Source organism: Ambystoma mexicanum, chromosome 8 (assembly GCF_040938575.1).
Source record: "Ambystoma mexicanum isolate Mex_15411 chromosome 8, UKY_AmexF1_1, whole genome shotgun sequence".
In the NCBI taxonomy this organism is placed as follows: domain Eukaryota; kingdom Metazoa; phylum Chordata; class Amphibia; order Caudata; family Ambystomatidae; genus Ambystoma; species Ambystoma mexicanum.
The window spans coordinates 1249097939-1249119425 of record NC_090929.1 but is presented as its reverse complement, the minus strand read 5'-3'; the positions used below and the strand labels follow the sequence as shown (position 1 = coordinate 1249119425).

The 21487-nt window shown below is 47.2% G+C and overlaps 1 protein-coding gene across 4 annotated transcripts in view; it reads left to right on the top strand.

Annotated features, from left to right (window-relative positions):
- EXOC6 (exocyst complex component 6) overlaps positions 1-21487 on the top strand; it is a 2769442-nt gene that overhangs the window by 1482202 nt on the left and 1265753 nt on the right. For all 4 annotated transcript variants that reach the window (XM_069611363.1, XM_069611365.1, XM_069611364.1 and 1 more), the window contains exon 13: positions 7914-8011. In XM_069611363.1, the coding sequence (XP_069467464.1) occupies positions 7914-8011 (98 nt within the window). The remainder of the gene's footprint in view (positions 1-7913; positions 8012-21487) is intronic.

The following is a 21487-nucleotide window of genomic DNA, read 5'->3' as shown; positions in this document are numbered from 1 at the left end:
CCATTACAGTTTCTTTAATTTGCAGAATTTGATACTAATTTGTGTACAGGTTTTCCATCAACACTTGACCTTTCAGGATATTCTGTCAAAAGATTGCTTTGATGTCCATTAGTTGGCAGGCGTAATGTGCATTTAAAGAGCCAGTCACGTGTAGCGTATTCCATTCTAGTTTCCAATGGTTGTAAATGGGAAGCCAGCTTAGATTAAGAAAAAAGTGTACAGTCAGTAAACCAAGAGTAGCTAGTGTAGTATCCCCAAAATAGGGCACAATGTCTTGTCATAGCTACATCCTTTAATTTGCATCCTTTTCTACTGTCCTACTGCTCTGTTTGGGCTCTCCAATTCTCGTCTTGCTCCTCTAAGATCAGTCTTTAATTTTTCTATTCGTCTACTGTGTCGTCCCACTTATCGGTATTCTATTTCTTACTCTCTTGCAGCACTTGTCTGGCTGCCGTTTGATTCTCAAATTGAATTACATTTTCTCTGTCTTGTCTTCAAGTCTCTCCATGGTCTTGCCCCCTACCTATCTTGCTGTACTAATATCCTTTTACATTCCCTCTCACTCTCTTCGGTCTTCATCTCAGTTCAGACGTTTGGCTTCTAGTCCCCCCTGTGCTCAGTCTCGGTTTCAATCTTTTGACCTTCTTGCCCCCCTTCACTGGAATGCTCTTCCACTTTCTCTTTGTTCTATCACTGTCTAATCTCTCTTCCATTGTTCTTTAAAATCACATCTACTTCAACATTCCTGAGTGATCGTTTTCTGGACCTAATTGCTTATTCACTTTTATTGTACTGTGTTTCATTTTTATCTTCAGCGCTTTGGTTTAAGGCGCTTAATAAAAGACAAATAACATTTCTTTTTAAATACACCCTTCTCGTAAATGCCAAGAATAGATATCAAGCAAGCACCTCAATTGACAAAGTAGTCTGTTTAGAACTGTAACATAAGAATGAATGCCTTTTCTCAACACTAATATGTAATGTTGGTCGATTCTATGTCAAGAACGGAGGCAAGCATTATGCTTAACTTTTTAATTCTACTCTTCCAGCCAATTTAAATCTATATATTTCTTAATGACCACATTTTTATTTGTTTAACATCAAACTGAAAAAATCCTTCCAAAAACATAATCTCCATGAACCTCAGTGTTTCTGGCAGTCCTATGTCCATGTTCTGTCCCTGGGCTCCACACATCACTTCCTGCCCAGGTCCCTTCCTCTTCTTTTTCTGCTCTTCCACGAGATAAGTAGCAGAATTACTTGGCTCCCTGTTACATGTGTGAATGTGTAGTTAGTAGTGAGTTTACATTATGGATGAGGATCAATTGTACCTTAATTAATCTTGGTATATAGAGGGGGAGCGTGATTTTTCGCGCATTAAGTGAGCTCAGTACGATATGTGCACATACACGAACAATTGACCGGCGTTTTTGGCCTTTTCTCTAGGTACAGAGACCTGAGAGGGTCCCTGCCTGCACCCCGCTGAATGGGCGCACCTGCCTGCGATGCGTGCGTGCACACGCAAATAATAAACCGCTGGCTTCAGTGTCCTAGCATGTGCACTACGGGAGCGCAGCAGGCCTGTGAGTAACACAACTCACAGCAGGATACCCGACTGCACTCCACTAATAGTGCTTGTGTTCTCCGCACCCCGCAACCGAGGAAGCAGATTCAGAGCTTTGTTCTGGCAGCGGAGCCTGGGGGCACGATTACACACACGCCTCAAGCTCGCACGCGTTAACATTAAGGTGGTTTTCTCTAAAAGCATTCAGCGAGTTATGATCCGAGCCGTGGCGGTATATATCACATTTCCAGCAATGCACCACCTCATAAACGGGATAATAAATGCTCATTATTAAGTAAACAAGCCCTTACAAGGCCCAGCGCACAGAAGGGAGCAGCCTACAATTCCAGCCTTCACGGTGTAGCCTACACAGAATTAGACATTGACAGATATTGTTCCCCAGGGCAATTACTGCACGCCAACCACTCCCAAGAGGACGTGCAACTCAGCCTGCATTGTTCAGGCACTCGGGCACCAGTACAATATAGATAGAAGATGGAATCAGATGAAGAGAGTGTGGGATATCCAGACCAGGAGTTTTCAGAGGAAGATTGTGAGATGACACTCAGTTTCAAGAGAGTGCTAGGAGACTCCCTGGTTGATGCTGTGTTGCAAGGGGTGCACCCTCTCCAGGAAAGGCTTGAAGCCCTGGAATCTCCAATTGGGGACACCATTAAGAAGAAAGATCCCGAAAGGGATGCCAGCATGCCCTCAATACCATCTGCAGATAAAGCAGCTATGGCGAGAGACCAGACCCGCAAGAGAAAATATACTCTGTCTCCCCTGGGTCCTATCAAGGAGATAATCAGAGAGGCTCCTGAGGCTGTCGACGCTTTTGAGAAGCTCAAAGATGCTTTCACCAGAGAGTTGACTGTCTACCCTCTTCCTCAGGATAGCAAAATATAGGGGCAGAAGACAACAGCTCCTCAGATTCAGACGTGTCAGACTGAAAATCTTTTCCAGAAGTCTAAGGGAGGAGAAAAGAGATGTAAAGAGAAGCATCTAGAAGGGCCCCAGAAGAAATGGCTTGCATGTTTGACCCAGAGTCTATAGTACACTCGAGGTCGAACGTCTGGCTCCCTTCGCCAAGAGTATCGTCGTACCTGACAAAAAGACTTTGCAAGCCCATTGAGAAAGAAGTGAGGCTGCGAATGTGCTCTGAGTGCCCCAGACCGTAATTACCAGGCAAGGTGGCCGAAACACCAGAGCTAGACCTGAAGATGATCACCTTTATTTCCATGGCCTCCATAGATCTCAGGAAGGCAATGGACCGAGCCTGGAAGGGTTGTCAGGAGAAGGCCAAGATCATGGACTTAGCTGAGTGTGCCAAAGACACCGGGGAGCCTGTTGATCACGAGACCCTGGCTAATTGGGCCCAGACATCAGTGTGCCTCCTCGGAAACGCAAATTGTGCCTCATCTTCCGAGAGGAGAAAGAGCCTCCTACTAAAGATAGACTTAAAACTAGGGGATCTTGCATCCTACGAGGCGGGTGAGGCCGCGCAAGGTTTCCTTAAACGACACATTTGTGAAAGAAATGGGAAGATTTGCCCAGACGTCCATCAAGAGAATTGGCCCTATTAGAGTTTTTGCCGATACCGGACATTGGAGAGGCCGCACGTCCAGTCGTGCCTATGTACAAAGAAGGCCTCAGAACCCAAGAGCCCAGTATTGGGAAGCCCGCCAGCAAGACGCTTCTTCCCAACGCGAGGGCATGGACACAGGAGCCGCAGACAGAGAGGCTATTAATAGCATCCAGGAACACAGTCAGGTGAGCATGAAGGCACCCAGTGGGTGGCAGGACGCTATTCTTTTAAAATAAATTGGCAATGGCTTTCATGTAATGCATGGCTTCTGCAGACACTAACAGACTTTCAGTTAGTTTGGCGCAGCGCCAGTGCAACTAGTAATGGCAATTAGTTTCGAGGAAGTGCGCAAGGCGGGCTTAATGCTAGAAAAGGAATCGCAGCAGCTAGCAAACAAAGGGGTGATGGAGAGCGGTGACAGGGTGCAGTCGACCTTCATAGCCAACATATTCCTGGTACACAGGAAAGACAAGGTGAGACTAGTCATCAATCTGAAAGAGCTAAATGGATGGCTGGTCAATGTCACTGCACGATGGAAGGAGTGCATCACATCCGAGACATTTTCCAGAGCAGGGACTGGCTTGTGAGGATGGATCTCAAGGACGCTTATCTGAGGATCCTGATTGCGTGTGAGTGCTGCAAGTATCTCAGCTTCTTACGGAACAAACGTGTGGAATTTCAGGTGCCTACCGTTCGGGCTTGCCTCAGCAACCTGGGTCTTTACAAAAGTCATGAGGTCAGTGGCAGCAGCCATGAGAGAAAGGGGGATTTGCATGATCATTTACCTAGACAATATTCTCTTGATGGCCGAAGACAAGCAGGTGCTCGCCGACCAGGTGCAGTGGGCCATACACCACCTATCATCTCTGGGATGCTTGATAAATTGGGAGAAGTCAGAGCTAGTGCCCAGGGAGCGAGTAGAGTTTCTAGGGTTTATAGTAGATACAAGAGCAACTCTAGAGCTGCCAGCTCCCAAGATGAGATCGACAAAGAAAGAGCTGAGAGCGGCTATGGCCCGGCCAATGATATCTCTGCAAACATTAGCAAGAATTGTAGGGCTGCTGGCAGCATCGATTCAAGCCATCTTCCCAGGACCCCTGCATTACAGGGCCTTACAGAGACTGAAAATACATCATATGCGAGAGGGCCTGGGTTACCACCAGTTAGTACCCCTAGAGCAAGATGCAAAGTTAGAACTAGAGTGGAGAACTAGAGTGGTGGCTCCAGAACATGGAGGCCTGGAACGGGCGAGCGATTTTTGGTGACATTCCGGAACTAGTCATAGTTGGACTCCAGCGGAATGGGCTGGGGAGCCCGGTGCAGTCACCTGGAAGCAGGCGGCAGGTGGTCCTGAGTGGAGCTGTCGCTCCACATCAACTGCTTAGAACTGCTCACAGGCTCTTTTGTGATAAAAGCCTTTGGCAAGGACAGAGCAGAGTGTTGCATCCTACTCAGGATGGACATTATTTCAGCAGTCAGGTATCAACCACCTGGGAAGAACGCGCTCGCGGTTGCTAGTAGAGCTGACGAAGGACTTCTGGCACTACTCCCTAGAATGGAAGATATCCATGACAGCGGAGTATCTTCCGGATACGCAAAACGCCGTAGCAAATTGTAACTCCTGCTATTAGTACGAATCCAGCGATTGGATGCTTCACAAAGAGGTGTTTGTGCAGATAGCGAGCCTCTGGGGTGCCCTAGACACTGACCTCTTTGCGTCCAGGTTGAACAGACCGTTACCAAATTGTTTAGCTGGAGACTAGCCCCGGAAGTGCAAGGGGCATACCAGGGATGTCATTTAGGAGTCGCCAGGGGTCACACTTGCGACCCCTGTGGTCTCCCTTGCGACCCCTAAAAAAATTATTTAAAACAATCTTTTTTTGTTGTCCAAATTGAAGGTGCTGGGCTGTGGCCAATGCCATGTGCCTCTGTGTTTCTAGAGTGGCTGGCTTTCTTGTTCAGACTTCTTTAAAAAAAAAAATGGGGTTCCACAAGTGTAACACTTTGAGTAGTGACCCTAAATAAGAAAGAATAGGAATGACAAGTTGTCTTTCTGGAATTCTTAACAATAATTGCTAGACTCATTAAAGGTTTATTTCAGGCACACTTCAGGGGGTAAGTCACTGATTTTATTTTTTCTTAAACACCTCAAATTCACAATACAGACAAAAACTTCCCAAAAACATTTAGAGTAGAATAAGCATCCATTTCGGACTATGTATTTTGCTTTTCGCAAGTTGCAGTTATAGCATGTTTTCTTTCTGCCAGTACATATGGTGATTCATTCTTGTACGAAATGTATATCATGTTACAGTGATATTGTAACCATGTTTTTCATAGTGTACTTAGAAACCATACATCGCTTCCCATAATGTCACTTCGGGGTGGGGTCAAATGACATCACTTGCTGTGATGTCATCATAGGTCAAGGGTCATCTGATGTCACTTCCGATACCCCTGGCATTTTGGTGAAATGACATCCCAGGGGCAGACGCTTTTCTGCACACGTGGTCAGGAGCAGTGCACAACTCCTTTTTCCCCATTCATGATGCTAGCAAAAGTCCTAGCAAAGATCAGGAGGGAGAAGGCAGAAGTAGCCATCGTAGCCCCGAACTAGAAATCGCAAGCATGGTTTACAGTTCTGATGGAACTTTCATCGGATTTCCAGTGAGTGCTCTCTCTGAGGGAGGTTCTTCTGATGGATCCGACCGGGGTTCTTCACCCGCTTGCGAAGTCAGGGAATCTACCGCTGCTAGCGTGCAGAGTATCAGGGCCAGATGGAGCATGGCAGGCATTTCAGGACCAGCGGCAGAGTTTATCAAGCATTCCTGGGCATCCTCTACACTCAAAAGCTACGAAGCAGCTTGGAACAGATGAGGCCTATGGTGCAGCCGGCGCAGTAATCCCGTTTCAGCCCCTTTAGTGCAGGTCCTAAACTTTCTCCCATATCTTGCCCAAAGAAGTAAAGTTTTTAGGACTGTGGCAGTTTACAGGTCAGCTATCTCAGCGGACCACAGTCCGTTAGCGGGAGCTCCATTAGGAGAACACCATGCAGTGATTAGGCTAATGTGCGGAATTAAGGGGAACACTCCTCCTGTCCCGAAGTACGAGCAGCAATGGGACGTGTCAGCAGTACTGCGGTTTCTTATAAACTGGCCCCGGAACAGGGATCTATCGATTCTGCAGCTTCCAGGGAAATTGGCGATGCTGTTATGCATTGCGTCCTGTAGGAGAGTGTCAGATGTGAAAGCACTAGAGGTGGAAAGGAAGTCATTTGGGTCAGAAAGGGTAACTTTCTCTGTAGCGAACAGAACTACTCGACAGTCATATCTTATCTCTATTTTGAAGACCAACCAAAGTTGTACATGGCCAACTGTATTAAGAAGTATGAGGTGAGGACCGCTGAGGTAAGGTCGGTAGGAGTGACACAGTTTCTCATTATGCGCAGGAAACTGTATAAGGCGGTAGCGGCAGCCACTATAGCCTGATGGGTACGTGAAGTCATGCCCTGGCAGGCTTAAACATAGCTCGGTTTGGTGCGCATTCAAAGCGAGGTGCCATGGCGTCTAAATCCTTCGGAGTCAGAGCAAGTCTGCAAGACATTTTAAAGGCAGCGGATTGGGCCAGCGACTCAATCTTTAAGACCTTATACTTTAAGTCGATTGAGAGTGTGGCAGAAGCAGTAGTACATAGCTTTGAACAAGCATAATGCGTTCCTCCGGTCTTGACATAGAATGAAGATTACCCCTGCTGTAGCGCAGGTAGTCTTCATTCTATTTAAGCCACGGAGGCGAGCATTATCCCGCCCAGCAATGTGAAGACGGGGCGCGCTATTATGTATAAGATCTGTCTAATATTTATGTGATGTGGTGTTGTCTTACCCTACCTAATAAATGTCGGTTTCCGGCACGGGATGACCAGAAGACGAGCTGAAGATCCAGGGTCTGGTGTATCTCAGTATTACAGTAGGATTTGGCGGCGTGGGCCGTGAAGCGTCCGATGGCAGAAAGAACAGCGCATCAAGCCTGGAATCAGCATGCAGTTGCCTTTGGAGTGTGTTTTGCGTTTTGTTTTGAGATGTCAGTTGCAAGGCATCAAAGAAGAGGAAGGGAAGTGATATGTGGAGCACAGGGACACGACATGGACATAGGACTGACAGAGACACTGGGGTTCATGGGAGATGAAGTTTTTGGAAGGGCTTTTCAGTTTGATGTTGAAAAAAATATATATATATTTTGGTTGTGAAGAAATATATAGATTTAAATCTGCTGAAAGATTAGAATTAAAGAAGTTAAGCATAAGGCTCATTTCCGTGTCTTTAACAGAATCAAGGCTCTCTGCCCTATAGCAGGGGTAATCTTCATTGTATGCCACTTTTTACTGCCCTAAGGACATTTCAAAGCAATGGGTAAATGAGATGGGAAACTCTGTGGTCGTAGGATAAGGATGGAAGAACCACGTATATGTTGTTACTGATCAGTCAAACTAACTCCTAGATTGTTTCATTTTTTGGTCCTCTCATCTCAGTATTCCTGTATATTTTCAGTTAGCATAACATCCACTTTGAGTAACTTCTTTCATTCATGGAGATTCCGGCCTTACAAGTCACTGTTTCAAAGATGCTTCTCCAGTACCATGTTTATTCTTGCATATCTTTTAATTGTTTCATATTTATTTAAAACGTGTTCTTTAAAAATACAATTTTTGGTAAGGATGCATTAGACCTTGACTTGATTTTATGTCTGATTTTCTTAACCTTTTCAGAGTTTTGGTTTTCCTGTAAACAGACTGTTTGACCTATTATTTGAAATAAGGGATCAGTATAATGAGACACTTCTGAAGAAATGGGCAGTGTTATTCAGGTGAGTTTGCTTCTACAACTCTGTGTGTGTGTATATGTACGCTTTGTGACATATTTGAAGTAATATGCAAGGAGATTAAAGTATATCTTAAAAAGTAAACCAATATGGCAGGGATAGGCATTTTCCAGACACCTCTATAATGGTTCTTCCTGCCCATGAGATGGCCACAGCTGGAAAATGGTGTTGACACCCGGGCCTAATACGCCAGTGCCTGGCTAATGCCTATTGCTTAAATAGAAGTCAATTCCATTGGCCATGCCAGTGCTTGCTCTTAATAGGAATTCAGTCAGAGGAACAGCTGCAAGGACACACATATTGCTTATAAATAGTGCTCCTACTTTTAACTTTTTACAGACTTCTACACATAAATACAGATGGAAAACCTGCTGATTCCTTTCAGTATATAAAGGGGGGTGGGTGAGGGTATATCCTGTTTGAGTGCGCTTAGGCCGTTAAGCTGGTGCTGTGGTGAGCTGCGTCTCCGGTACAATGAGGTTTTACCCTAAACCTCTTGTGATATGTAAAACCTAGTACATATATCCTGATTTTATCATGATATTTTAAGAACTACGCAAAAGAGACCAAGTCTAGAAAGTTAAGGAGACCAGCCATATATTGGATAATACAGACAAGATAGAACACACCCAACGGTCAATACTACTATATTACCAGTGCCTTGAAAACAACCTAGTTTCGAAACATATGGTGGCAGTAACAAGAAAATAAATCTGGAGCAGCACACATTTTGACCTTTCTGATATATGTATTGTACAAAAGAACTCTGTGATATACTTTGTGAATTATCAAACATTTCTTACAGGCTTAGCGCGAACCACTGGTACAAACTGCTAGCTTTTCTTTCGGTATATATTTGTAAAAAAATGGAAAAAAGTGGAAATTCATGTGTCAGGATTAGATCTTCAGGTTATCAGTTATGCCGGAAAGGCCAATGGTTGTGTAATGTTTCAAAATAGAGAGGCCAAAAATATTGCTCTTTGAAATAGTTTAAAGGGCTACAGAGTTTTATCACTTCAGCAACATTGATTTGAATGGATTGTGTCCTCCAACGTATTCCACATCTTTGACATGTAATGTCCAGAGCTGTGTACTTCGAAAGGTTTTCGGTCGATGGCGTCGGGTCGATGTCCCTCGAAGGCCTCCGTCAAGGGCGACGCTACCAGATGTTATAAATAAGACGCACAGCACCCGTAGCCTCAGTTCCGTTTTTTGCTTCGGAGACTCGGCACGCCTCGTGTATTCCCCGTGAATATGTCTTCTTCTTCGACCCCTCCCGACTCCATCGTCTGGCTTTAAGACTTGCTGGGACTGCGAGTCTGATATGTCGATTACGGACCCGCATCGCATTTGTTTGTGGTGCCTGGGAGAGAGTCATGACACCGACAACTGTTCCAAATGCCAGTCCCTGACTGCTAATGCCTTGCGGTTGCGTAAGGGGAAGTTACAGGTAGGTAGGGGTTCCAAACCCAGTAAGTCCCGTAAAGCTGCGAAAGGGATGTCCACTGACTATTCGAGGGGTGACTCTCCTTATCGGAAGGAGTCCCGGAGGTCTCTGTCCCGGAGTGGTTCCCGCCATTCGTCCTCATCTCGGAATTCCCAGAAGCGCTGTCACCGGTCACCTTCCCCGTCTTCCTCGGAGGATGGCACCATGAGGAAAGTGGCTTGCCCTACGAAGTCCTCGACTCCGGAGGAATGGGCAGCCTTCAGGGAGCAGATGCTGAAGATTTTTCAATCCCAGGGCACAGTTCCGTCCGCGCCTTTGGAAGAAGCCGGCAGGGAACGGTCTCGGTCCGTGGCTTGTGCGCCTTCGGGCTCGGGTCCTCGGCGCGATTCTCATCGGGAACCTTCAAGTTCCCATTCGGACAAGGTTCAGGTTGATCGCCAGAGACATGCTTCCAGATCTCGGTCCTCGTCCCCGGCGAGATCACAGAAATCTGGTAAGGGCTCGAGGTCGGCATTGACTCCGTCAGTGCCGTGTCTGTCGGATACGGATGTCGAAGCTTTGCCTTGTTAGGGAGTATTCTCTTATAAAGCCAATTTCCCAAACCTAGTGAGTCCCCCAGCAGCTTTGCTGGATTTTTGGTTTTTCTTTTTTCTCCTGCTAAGAGTGAGACTCTTTTCCTCCCACTCCTAGGCATGATTTGAGGTATGTCTTTGACTTTTTGTGTTTATGGGCTATGGGGTTTTTGCTCCATAGAGTATCATCTGTTTTTGTGTATGTGTTACACAGCACCCTCAGTGCAGTAACACAGGGGTGTCATAGTGACCCCCAAACATGGACTCCATACCCTGGGACTGACTACTGTCTCCCAGGGCATGGAAAGTCACCATTGACTTTACTAGTCCAAAATTGTGAACAGAACCAGTACAAACCATCATATTGTAGAAGTACTAGAAGGGGTTAATTCGATTGCCCCTGGGTCTGTTTCCAAGGGGGCACTGTCCAGTCCCCCCTTGTCGAGTTTCTGGCTGGTGACAGTGGTTACCAAGCAAAATATTCCACTGGAATATTTCATATGGGATTTTCCCATTGATTTTAAACGCACCACTTTTTGTTGCAATGGTAAATATACCGCCGGTTTATTTATTTAATATTAAATCCCCAGTTGGGTCTTTTTGCCAGAACTCTTTTCTAAAAGGGTGTTCGTGTCCGTCTCTGTAACTCCAACCAAGGTCGGGCCCTTTGTTCCACCTTTTTGGTGGGCTTCTCCACAGAAGCCCTCCAACTGGTGCCACTCTGTCTGAGTTCAACAGGATGTGTGGGTGGGCGGATGGGCACCCTGGACTGCGTTGCCTTAGCAACTCAAGTCGCACTCTGTTCTGATTGGCCCAGTGGTGAGCCACCCGGCTCACCACTTAGCATGTATGAGTGACAGTTAGGCTGTTGAATGGGGGTTTTTCCACATAAAAGCAGGGCTTTTGGGACTGGAACTTCAGAAGTCGCCACAAGACCTAAGAAATCCAAAGAGGGGAGAATCTGAGTCATCTACGATGACGACACCACCGGTGGAACCCTGCTGCACCGACCTCACCACTTTCTCGACGACAAGAGAAGCTCTTCTGCTGAAAGAGTCTTCTTCCTCTGAGCTGGTGGGATCAACCAGTTCGCCATTTCGCCTTCCAGGACGTCTCTTGGTCGAATTGCCTGTGCCAAGCACCCTGGTGGCCGGATAGCCAAGCTTCACCACTGTGACCGCGAATACCATGAACGCACCTTTTAACCGACGAACTCCGCGGCTGGTTTCTTCCCTGGGCAGTGCAACGACTCCAAGTTTCCTCCTCAACGAGATCCTCTCTTCCCCTGGTCGAAACCATGAACTGCACCCGCTGCCAGGAACACCTGCCACAGCTGGAGCTTCCTCAACTTTAAAGATACTGTGTTCCACCTGGCCCCCCTTTCTTCGGTTTGCCCAAGGTGACCCTTAAATCCTTGGCTTTCCAACTGGGTTGGCCCCCAGACCTTCTGACTTTACCTTCAGAATCATCCCAACCTCTTGAAAATTTTTACAAAGACTTGAATGCATTTCTCAACTGTGTGATCTTGGGCACATTTCACCTTGCTCCATTTAAAGTGGGCCTGGCCTATGAACTTTGGCTCTAAAGTAGACTCTGCTTTCTTTAACTTGTTTTGGTCTTTTAAAAGTGTTGGGAACTGTTTTATTTTTATGACCTGCCTTTTTCTCTCCCTTTTACTTAATTATTGGAGTGCCATCTAAGTTTCGCACTCACCTCTGTTTTGACAAAAGAGGTGTTTTGACTTAGACTTGTCTAATAATTCTTAAGGGAGGTGTGTATACTTTTCTGATTGTGTTTTGAACTTGCTTTTATTAATACTGCTGGTGTAGTTTCTAAAGTGTGTATTTAATAAATAATTATATACTTTTGATACAAAGCTCTGGTCAGTGTTTGCTTGCTCTACTGTGTTTTTAGCCCTATTGTTTATCCTCTGTATACTGCCCTACTCTTCTTGAGAGAGGTCTGACTGCTCAGCCACAGCTACCAGGTAAATCTGGGTGGTGCAGACTGCTACCAATTGGGTTTACTGCTTACTTATGTAGTCTTAATCTTCTTGCAGTGGTCCCCAAGGGAACTGCACAGGATTCTGCATAACATGCCTTCACACCAGCCCTCGGCGCGGTCGGCGACATGGAAGCCGTCGGCGCCCTCAACGCCTTCGGGGCCTTTTGGCCGGAATTTGACAATGGATGTCCCTGGTACTGTGGAACCTCCAAGGAAGCCTACTTCCAAGTCTGTAAGGCCTGTTAAGGATTCCAGACCCTCTTCTGTACCGAGGCAGGAGTTTTTTCTTTTCTGGATGATATCTATGAGGAGAGGTCAGATTTGGAATTTGACCCTGTTAATCCTGATGTGGCTCCTGTTTTTTCTGGTGACAGTCAATTGGAAGAGTTGCGTCAATCTCTTCATGATGCCAGTGGCTTCGACACTTCTCCTGAGGTGGAGTTTGGCAGACCTGAGCCTGGGGCTCATGCTGAGTCATCCTACAGGAGACTGATGGCTAGGGTCACTGAGTATCTTGGTTGGTCTAGTCCTCCGGATGCTTTTGTTCAGGATGACTTAACTGATATTTTGGACAAGGTCTGTCCTCTGACCCGGTGTTACCTTTTCATTTGACGTTGCAGAAAAGGGTGGCGGCTGCTTGGCAGACACTGGAATCTCTTCCAGCGGTTAACAAATCGTTATCTAAAAAATACCACCCTTCCAGTAGGGACCCCAGCTACCTTTTCTCTCACCCCACTCCCTAAAGTTTGATGGTTCAGGCGGCTACGGCCACCTCGAGGCAGGCGGCGTACCCTACCATCCCTCCTGATAGGGGCGACTAACGCTTCGATGGTTGTGCACACAAGGTGTTTTCTGCGGGGAGTATAGCGCTAAAGTCAGCCAACTCCACTTGTGCCTTAGCAAGATTTTCACACACTCTGTGGAATTGTGTTTCTCTAGCGGCTGAGCATATTCCCGAAGGGGAAGAAAGGGATGGGTTCCTTGCTCTCGTGCAAAATGGCAAGGATGCCATGTGTGAATCCCTTCAGTCGGGATTGGACACGGCCGACAGTGTTAGCCGGTCAATGGCTGCGAGCACCGTTAAACACAGATTTGCATGGTTGCAGAAGTCTGGTTTTGCTCCGGATGTGCAAGCCCATATTTTGAACATGCAGGTGGCGCGCATTTGTTTGGCAGCAAGGCTGACGAGGGCCTTGAGAGGTTGCAGACCTCAAAAGCAAGCTGCGGCTAAACTTTGAGAGCAGCTGTGCGTCAACCTCCGCCTTTTCGTCCTAGGGGACAGCAGTGGAGGGCAGGTTCCTTTCGTTACTACTCCTCTTTTGGTAGGACGAGAGGAGCCGCCAGTCAAAGGGGCCAGTGAAAAAGTACCCATGGTGGTCGGTGAAATAGGGGTGCCAAAGCCGCTCAGGGAGCTGCCTCTTTGCCCTCAGGTGCTGCCGCAGCTGCTCCAAAACAAGCATGAGGCCATGTTCCATTGTTAGCCGGTTGAGTGCAGACTGTCTCAACATCTCAAAGAATGGCGAGCTATTACTTCGGATGCGTGGGTTCTGGATACAATAGCCCACAGCTACTGCCTTCCCTTCCTAAAGCAGCCTCAAGGCAATCCACCGGGGAATCTCTCTTTGAAGCTTCCAGATCCGCTCCTTGTGCAGGAAATCTTGATCCTGCTGGAGAAAGGCACTATAGAAATGGTGCCTGTAGCAGAGAGGAACAAGAGATGCTATTCCCCATATTTTTTGATTCCAAAGAAAGACGGGGGATTTAGATCCATCTTGGACTTGCGCTGGTTGAACAAACTTCTCAGGAAGGAAAAGTTCAAGATGGTAACTCTTTCTCAGGTCCTCCAGGCCCTTCGACTTCAGGATTGGTTTGTGTCTCTGGACCAACAGGATGCTTACTTTCATGTGCCGATTCATCCAAAGCACAGAAAGTACCTGAGGTTTGCGGCTGGCAACTCGCACTTTCAGTTTCGGGTCCTGCCATTCGGATTGGCCCTCGCCCTGAGGGTCTTCACCAAGCTAATGGTGGTGGTGGCAGCATATCTCAGGCGAGGGGGGATTAATGTCTATTCCTACCTGAAAGACTGGCTGATCTGTGCGCGTTCTCCCCAGCAAGCAACGGATCATCTCGGTCTCACCTGCTGCTCCCTCCACAAGCTGGGCTTCTCCCTCAATTTCAAGAAGTCGCATCTGACACCTTCCCAACAGGTCCAGGACATTGGGGCTGTGTTGGACACGTCCTTGGGGAAGTGCTCGCCTCCCGAGGTGAGGGCTCATCACATTGTACAGATGGTGGACAAATTTCAACATGCCCAGTGTCTCCCGGCTTTCGAATTCTTAAGGTTGCTCGACCTCATGGCATCCTACATTTTCTGGTGCCAGGGGTCAGGCTGAGGATGAGATCCCTGCAATGGGTCCTCAAGATGCAATGGTCACAGTTCTCAGGCAAGATGTTGGATCCCGTTCAGATTCCACTCTCGGTCTCACAGGATCTTCTGTGGTGGGCCAACGAGGGGAACCTGAAGAAGGGGGAGCCGTTTTGGCAACCGTGGCCAGAGGTGACTGTAGTGACGGACGCTTCCCTCACAGGATGGGGAGCTCATGCCGATGATTTGACGGCCAGCGGTCATTGGTCGCTGTCGGAGTCCAAACTTCACATAAATCTATTAGAGCTGAGGGCCATCAGGCTGGCCCTAAAGGCTTTTCTGCGTCTGTGTGGGGGAAGAGTGTCCTGATCATGACAGACAACACAGTGGCCATGCATTACCTCAACAAAAAAGGGGGGGTAGGGTCACTCCCATTGTGCAGAGAGGTGATGCAGCTCTGGTTCTGGACAATCCAGCAGGGAATATCACTCTCGGCCGTTCATCTGATCGGAGAGGAGAATGCGGCGGCGGACGCTCTGAGCAGGCAGAGTGGGAGTTGGCTCAGGAAGTCCTTCTGGAGAGCTTCGCCCTTTGGGGAACCCCACAAGTGGATCTCTTCGCGACCAGTGCCAACCAGAGGTGCGAGAGATTCTGCTCAAGCAAATTTCCTCCGAGAGGAGCCTTAGGAGACGCATTCGCCGTGGATTGGTCATTCCCACTTCTGCACGCGTTTCCTCCGGTCCCTGTCATTCCTCAAGTGTTAAGGAGGTTGTGGAGGTTCGGATCCCATATGACTCTCATTGCTCCGGATTGGGCCAGGAGAGCGTGGTACCCGTACCTTCTAGAAATGTCCATCTGCCCTCCAGCCCTACCGAGAGGATCTTCTCTCGCGTGAGGGGGCAGAGGGGAGTTTCAGGGGGGTCTGGTGGTCTCCATCCAGAGGTCAAGACTCTCCACGCTTGGTATCTGAAAGGTTGAGATATAAGGATTGGGACCTCCCGGATGACGTGATGGAGGTGTTGCTTTCGGCCAGGCAACCGGCAACCAAATCCCTGTACCGTTGGCGTACGTTTTGCGACTGGTGCAGAGGACAAGATGTTGATCCTTTTCATTGTTCCATTCCTGTGGTTCTGTCTTTTTTGCTTTCTTTGGCCCACAGGGGCCTTCAAGTATGTACCATTAAAGGTTACCTGGCGGCGCTGTTTATCTTCAAGCGCTTGTTTGACGAATGTTCTTATTTTAAGATTCCTTTGATATCCCAATTTCTTAAAGGGCTCTCTTATATGGTTCCGCCATCCTGTTTCAGGTGCCGGTTTGGGATCTGAAATTGGTCTTGAAATTCCTGATGGGTGCTCCATTTGAACCTTTGCACTCTTGACCTTTGAGACTGTTGTCTTTCAAGATGGATTTCTTGGTTGCGGTTACATCCGCTCGCAGAGTTAGTGAATTGCAGGCACTTTCATCTAAGCCGCTCTTTACTGTGTTCCACAAGGATAGGGTTGTACTGAGGGTACGTCCTTCCTTTCTACCTAAGGTAGTGTCTGAGTTTCATTTAAGCCTGAAAGTGGTACTTCCTTCTTTCTATCCTCCTCCTCATCCTGGTAAGGAAGAGGAGTGACTCCATAGGTTGCACCCTAGAAGAGCTCTGAGCTTTTATATTTCTAGGATGTCCAGGGTCAGAGTGGACGATCAACTCTTTGTGGGGTATGCTGGACACCGATTGGGCCAGCTGTTACCAAACATTATCCACACCATTACTGAATGTTACAGATTGGCGGGTAAAGACCCTCCTGAAGGGTTGCAAGCTCATTCCACTCGGGGCGTGGCTACTTCCACAGCCCTGCAGCGGGGAGTTCCTATTAGGAATATTTGTGACTCAGCGACATGGGCTTCTATCCACACCTTTGTCCAACATTACTCCCTGGATACGCTCCATGGTCAAGATATGGCCTTTGGTAAGGCGGTTCTTTATTCTGCCATCGGATTGGGTATTCTAAATTCTTTTCCCTCCTCCATTTTCTGGTACTGCTTTGGGAGTCTGTCAAAGATGTGGAATACGTTGGAGGACACAATCCATTCAAAGAACACGTTACTTACCAACTGGTAATGTTCTTTCGACTGGTTGTTCCTCCAACGTAATACACATCTTTGACATGTAATGTCCACAGCTGTGTACTTCGGAAATTTTTCGGAAGGGGGCCTCCTGCGTCGATGGCGTTGCTCCCGAAAAAAGAAGAAAAAGAAGGTAAGTGAGGTTGGGAGGGTGGGGAGGGGATAGTTTGCAGGGTTTGGGGGCGGAAGAAAGAAAATACGTACCTGAATCCCTGACGGGGGACGATGGCAGCCTCCAGTCGTGTGGAGGCTTGCAGCAGGGATTGACCCGTTTCAAGCCTCCTCATTGGCTGAAGGGCTGCCATGCCCCCCAACGGGAATAAAGGATAGGAATCTTGGCCGAGGGATTCCCAGTCGGGTAAAGCCCCGGCGAGGGCCAATCAGAATGTTTCTGATTGACCCTCGCCAGCTACTAATATTGAATCTGACAGCGACTGTAGCATGTTTCTGTCAGGAGCTGGCTTTCAAAAAATGGTCAGTAATCCTTCCTGCGCTCCCTGCTGTCTCTGCCTCCACTCACGGTACAATGCTGCCCAACACCACCTGCTCTGTGAACTTCCCCTCCACCCCAAAGAACAAATACGGTAGCCCATTCATGCTTTTCTAGCATGGCCTCTTCACCTATGCTGCCATGCGCAGACTCAACCCCATTATATCTGACAGCTCAAGGTCTCAGTCCGTAAAGAGACTGCTCAGCTGTCTAAATGAAGAGATTCTTTGATTTCTAGTTTACTGCAAGGATCTGTTTTCCTTTTGCTATATGGTACTGCACCAGAGGCGTTTCAACACTGAAGGCATTCTGCCAGAAGAAACACACTAAACAAAATGGTGTTTTGTGGAGTGTTTTTTCATAGAGGGAGCTTTTTTCAAATTTAATGAAGAGACTTTTTAAGGTTCACCATGCAAAATGTGCACCCCTATTCACCACAGAGAAGTATCCCCATTTTATACAATACTGCTTACAGTGTGGGCATATGCGGGGCCAGAGAATGGACTGTCATGCTAAAAGGAACAAATTTGGCAATATTGACTGAGATCAAGAAAATAATAAAATGGGTGCTGTGCCTCTGAGTTCCAGCACCCCTAGGGACAGTCTCTTGACCACATTGGCATTGCGCCTCACTGTGTTTACTGGCGGCTTCTGGTACGTCCAGTGAATAGTGTTGTGCCATACAAATACAATCACAGCTGAAATGTTCAATGACCACTGCCCCTACTGCAAATTAAATAGTTTCTGCCACTACTTGCTGCATTAATATAGAGTATGCTGGTCTGTGTATGCTCTTTTAGGAAACATTAGTACAAGCGGGTACCTTTCATTTCAAACTTAAATTTTGGCAGGTGCCCGCCCACCTTTCCAGTCTACTCCTGCCGCTTTGATAAACATTTTTGATTGCCCCCCAACTTTTTTGATTGACCCCCAACATTTTTGATTGACCCCCAAGATGCTTGATATACATTTGATAACAACCCTGATAATTTTTATATCAATTTAATGAGCCCCAAAAAATGTAATTAAACCCCACATTTTTTGATATAATTTTTATATACATTTTTTATAAATTTGGATATACATTCTACACCTAGTATAGATGACATCGTGCCACTCCAGACGTTTGATGGTGTCCAAAAATAACCCTATACATTTGAGTTTGATTTTTCAAGCAGTAACATCAAACTTTGATATAAATTTATTTTATTTGCGTTTATAAAGCGCACTAACAGCCGAGGGGCATTGAGGCGCTGTTACAATAGAGTGACTTAGTTACATGTTACATACTCTGCTTACTGTTACATACAGCGTAGCAGGTTAGTTAGGGTTACATAGGTAGCACCGCTTACAAACGACTTAGTTACAAGAAGTCTGGCAGTGTTACAGGCAGGATATTCCTAAACATTAGGTGTCCTAAAGAGCAGATCCTGGCGGGTTCAGACCAACAGTAGTGGTTTGATTGCTTTGCGGAAGGCTATGTAGGATGCTATTCCTCTGAGGTTGGATGGCAAGGAGTTCCACTGGGTCGCGGCAATGAATGGGAAGCTGGCGCCTCCAGCCCATGCTCTTGTGACCTTGGGCACTGAGAGTAGGTTGGTGTATGTGGTTCTGGTTGGTCTCCCTGTGGGTGGTCTGGTAATTCTTTGTGATAGGTATTGAGGGGCTGCGTGGTGGATACGTTTGTGAGTGAGGGCCAGTATTTTGAAGATGACGCGTTAGTGGGCTTGTTTCCTGGTGACTGAAATCTGATCCCTTCTAGGGATGCCGACAGTGGCCCGGAGAGCATTATTTTGGACGATTGGAAGTTTTTCAATATTCTTTGTGGAGCTGCCGACCAGGAGGGCGTTGCAGTAGTCTAGTCGGGCCCCGATTATCGCTCTGGCTATGGTCAGGCAGTTTTGCTTAGTCAGGAAGGATCTGGTTGCGTTAAGTAGTTTAGCGTGGTAGGCTGCAGAAGAGGCAATGGCATTTACCTGTCTTGTCATAGAGAGGTTGGAATCTAGGTAGACTCCAAGGGTTTTAACAGCCTGAGAAACTGTGATTTGTGTGTTGTCAATGGTGAAGACATAGTATTGGCTGTCAAATTTCTTTATTGTTTCAGATGAACCAATTGGGAGTAGTTCAGTTTTGTCTCCGTTTAGACAGAGTAAGTTCTCTTCCATCCATGTTTGGATAGTGGAGTAGGCAGCGTTTTGGGTTTTAGAGTCGTACTCGTAGTCCCCCGATAGTGCCAGGAGGACCTGTGTGTCGTTGGCATAGTTTGTATATGTGATGCCTAGTGAGTCAAGGATGTGGAAGAGTGGCCTGGTGAAAATGTATAGAGTAGGGGATATACACGAGCCCTGTGGGACTCCACACTGGATAGTGCTAGGGTGCGCGCAGGCTTGGTCTGAAAAAAATCTCATGGGTCTCCCTTAGAGGAAGGAGGCAATCCATGCTGTAGCATTAGGGGAGAAGTAAGCCAAGGATGAAAGGTGGTGACACAGTGTTTTGTGATCAACAAGATCAAAGGCTGCCAACATGTCTAGGAGGAAGAGTAGGGCTGGTTTGCCTGAGTCTCTGATGTCGTGTCACGGCTCACTCCCTTTGCTCCCGTTCCCGCCACTTGGGGGCATGTTTTGGGGTTTCTTCCCTACTGGACATTTCCTCCGAACCTTATGCTACAGTGTCCTGATGAATTGGGAGCGCTAAAACCTTATTTCCCAAATTACTTCCCTTCCGGATCCATTCCAGGTTTTTGGCAGCCAGCATGCTACTGCTACTTTAATCAAATGACTATGCTTCCCAGAATGCCTGGCTCACTGCCTCACCTCCTCCCTTGCAGGACAAGGCTGGGTGGAGGATAGGCAACACCTGTGGCTGCAGGTGCAGCAGGCGACACGCCTGAGGGGTGTGCTCGTTAAGCAGCTTTAAAAGCCTCAGTTTGCTTCAGTCCAGCGCTGATCATTGTTGCAGTGTTCCTGTCGTGACTGGTCCCTTGTTCCTGGTTCCTAGTTTTTGTGCCCATTTTCTAGTTAGTGTTTCTTGTTCCTTGTCCTGGAATTCGTATTTGTATGCCTAATTGATTTCTGCCTTTTGGAAATCCCTTTCTCCCTTTCTCTGTCTGCAGGCAGCCTTTCTCTGAGCTTTCTTTTTGCTGTAGCCCAATTGCCTGTGTTCACTGTTTCCTAGAAATTGTCCTTTGCTACTGAAAGACTTGTTGCATTAATCTTTTCTTTACAGGTTTAGTTTCCTGCCTTTTCACCTTGGATGGGTGGGAAGGTTTCCCTTTTGATATCGTTTTCACTGTTCCTGATCCTTGCCTTCTATTGGGATCCATGCCACGTTTTCCTTTACACTTTTACATTTATTTCCTATTTTATTATTAGGTGTGGGAAGCTGCTGTAACTAGCTCCTGTGTGATTATCTTTTGTTTTCCACACTGTACTATTCCTTCTTGCCTCTTGACTTGGGTTTAGGTATTTAGTTATCCTCACTCTTTGCCTTTACTGCCTTCTGGGTTCTTGTTTGATTTACAGGGTTGTGGGTTAGTACTGACTTTTGAGTGGTCTTTCCGGTCCTCGTGAATACGGACATCCAAGTGGTCTTTCCGGTCTTCGTGAGTACTGGCATTCATGTGGTCATTCCGGTCCTTGTGAGTACTGTTTCCAAATTCTTTATTCAGTACCGTCTAGAGTGTCAGCTTACAGATTCTGTCCCTGCTTGCCCTCTACGTGGGCTTAGCGCTGTCAGTATCTGTAATAGCATAGTGGGTAAGGAGTTTGCCGACTTTCCTTTCAGTCATAAGGAGGTTCTAAGTGCTTACCCTACATTCCTTTTCACGTAGTGGTATACACGAGTCTTGGGTATTGAATGCACGTTGTTAGATTCAAGGTTGCTTACTGTGTATTTTGTGCACATTTCCCCTGCCATATCCATCGCCTTCTTCCTTTCCTGACATGTCGACCGTTTGGTTCTTGAGGTCTAGTAGCGCTGTTTCGGTTCTGTGGCCTGGGCGAAAGCCTGACCGTTGGAGACCGAGAAGGCTGTTGGCTTCAAGGAACTGTTGGACTTGTAGGTAAACTGCTTTATCAAGGATCTTTAGGAGAAAGGGCACCATGGTGATGGGGCTATAGGTCCCCGGTGCTGTCGGGTCAAGAGTGGGTTTCTTTAGCGGAGGGTGGACCCACGTTTCCTTCAGGCTGGCTGGGACATGCCCAGTGAAGAAGGAGGCGTTGATAAAGTCAGTGAGGAAGGGGGCAAGGGTAGAGGCACAATCTTTGATGAGAGCTGTCGGGCAGATGTCCCCCTGACATTTGGATGGTTTGATGGAGTTCATGAGGGCTATGACATCCTGTTCGTCAACTTCCTTAAAGGAATACAGGGATATGTTGCTAGAGTTGTGGTTGGTAGGGTTAGGCAATTGGTTGTTCTGCGCTTGTTGATTGCCTTGGATTTTGCTGTGTAGAGTATCAAGTTTGCTGAGCAT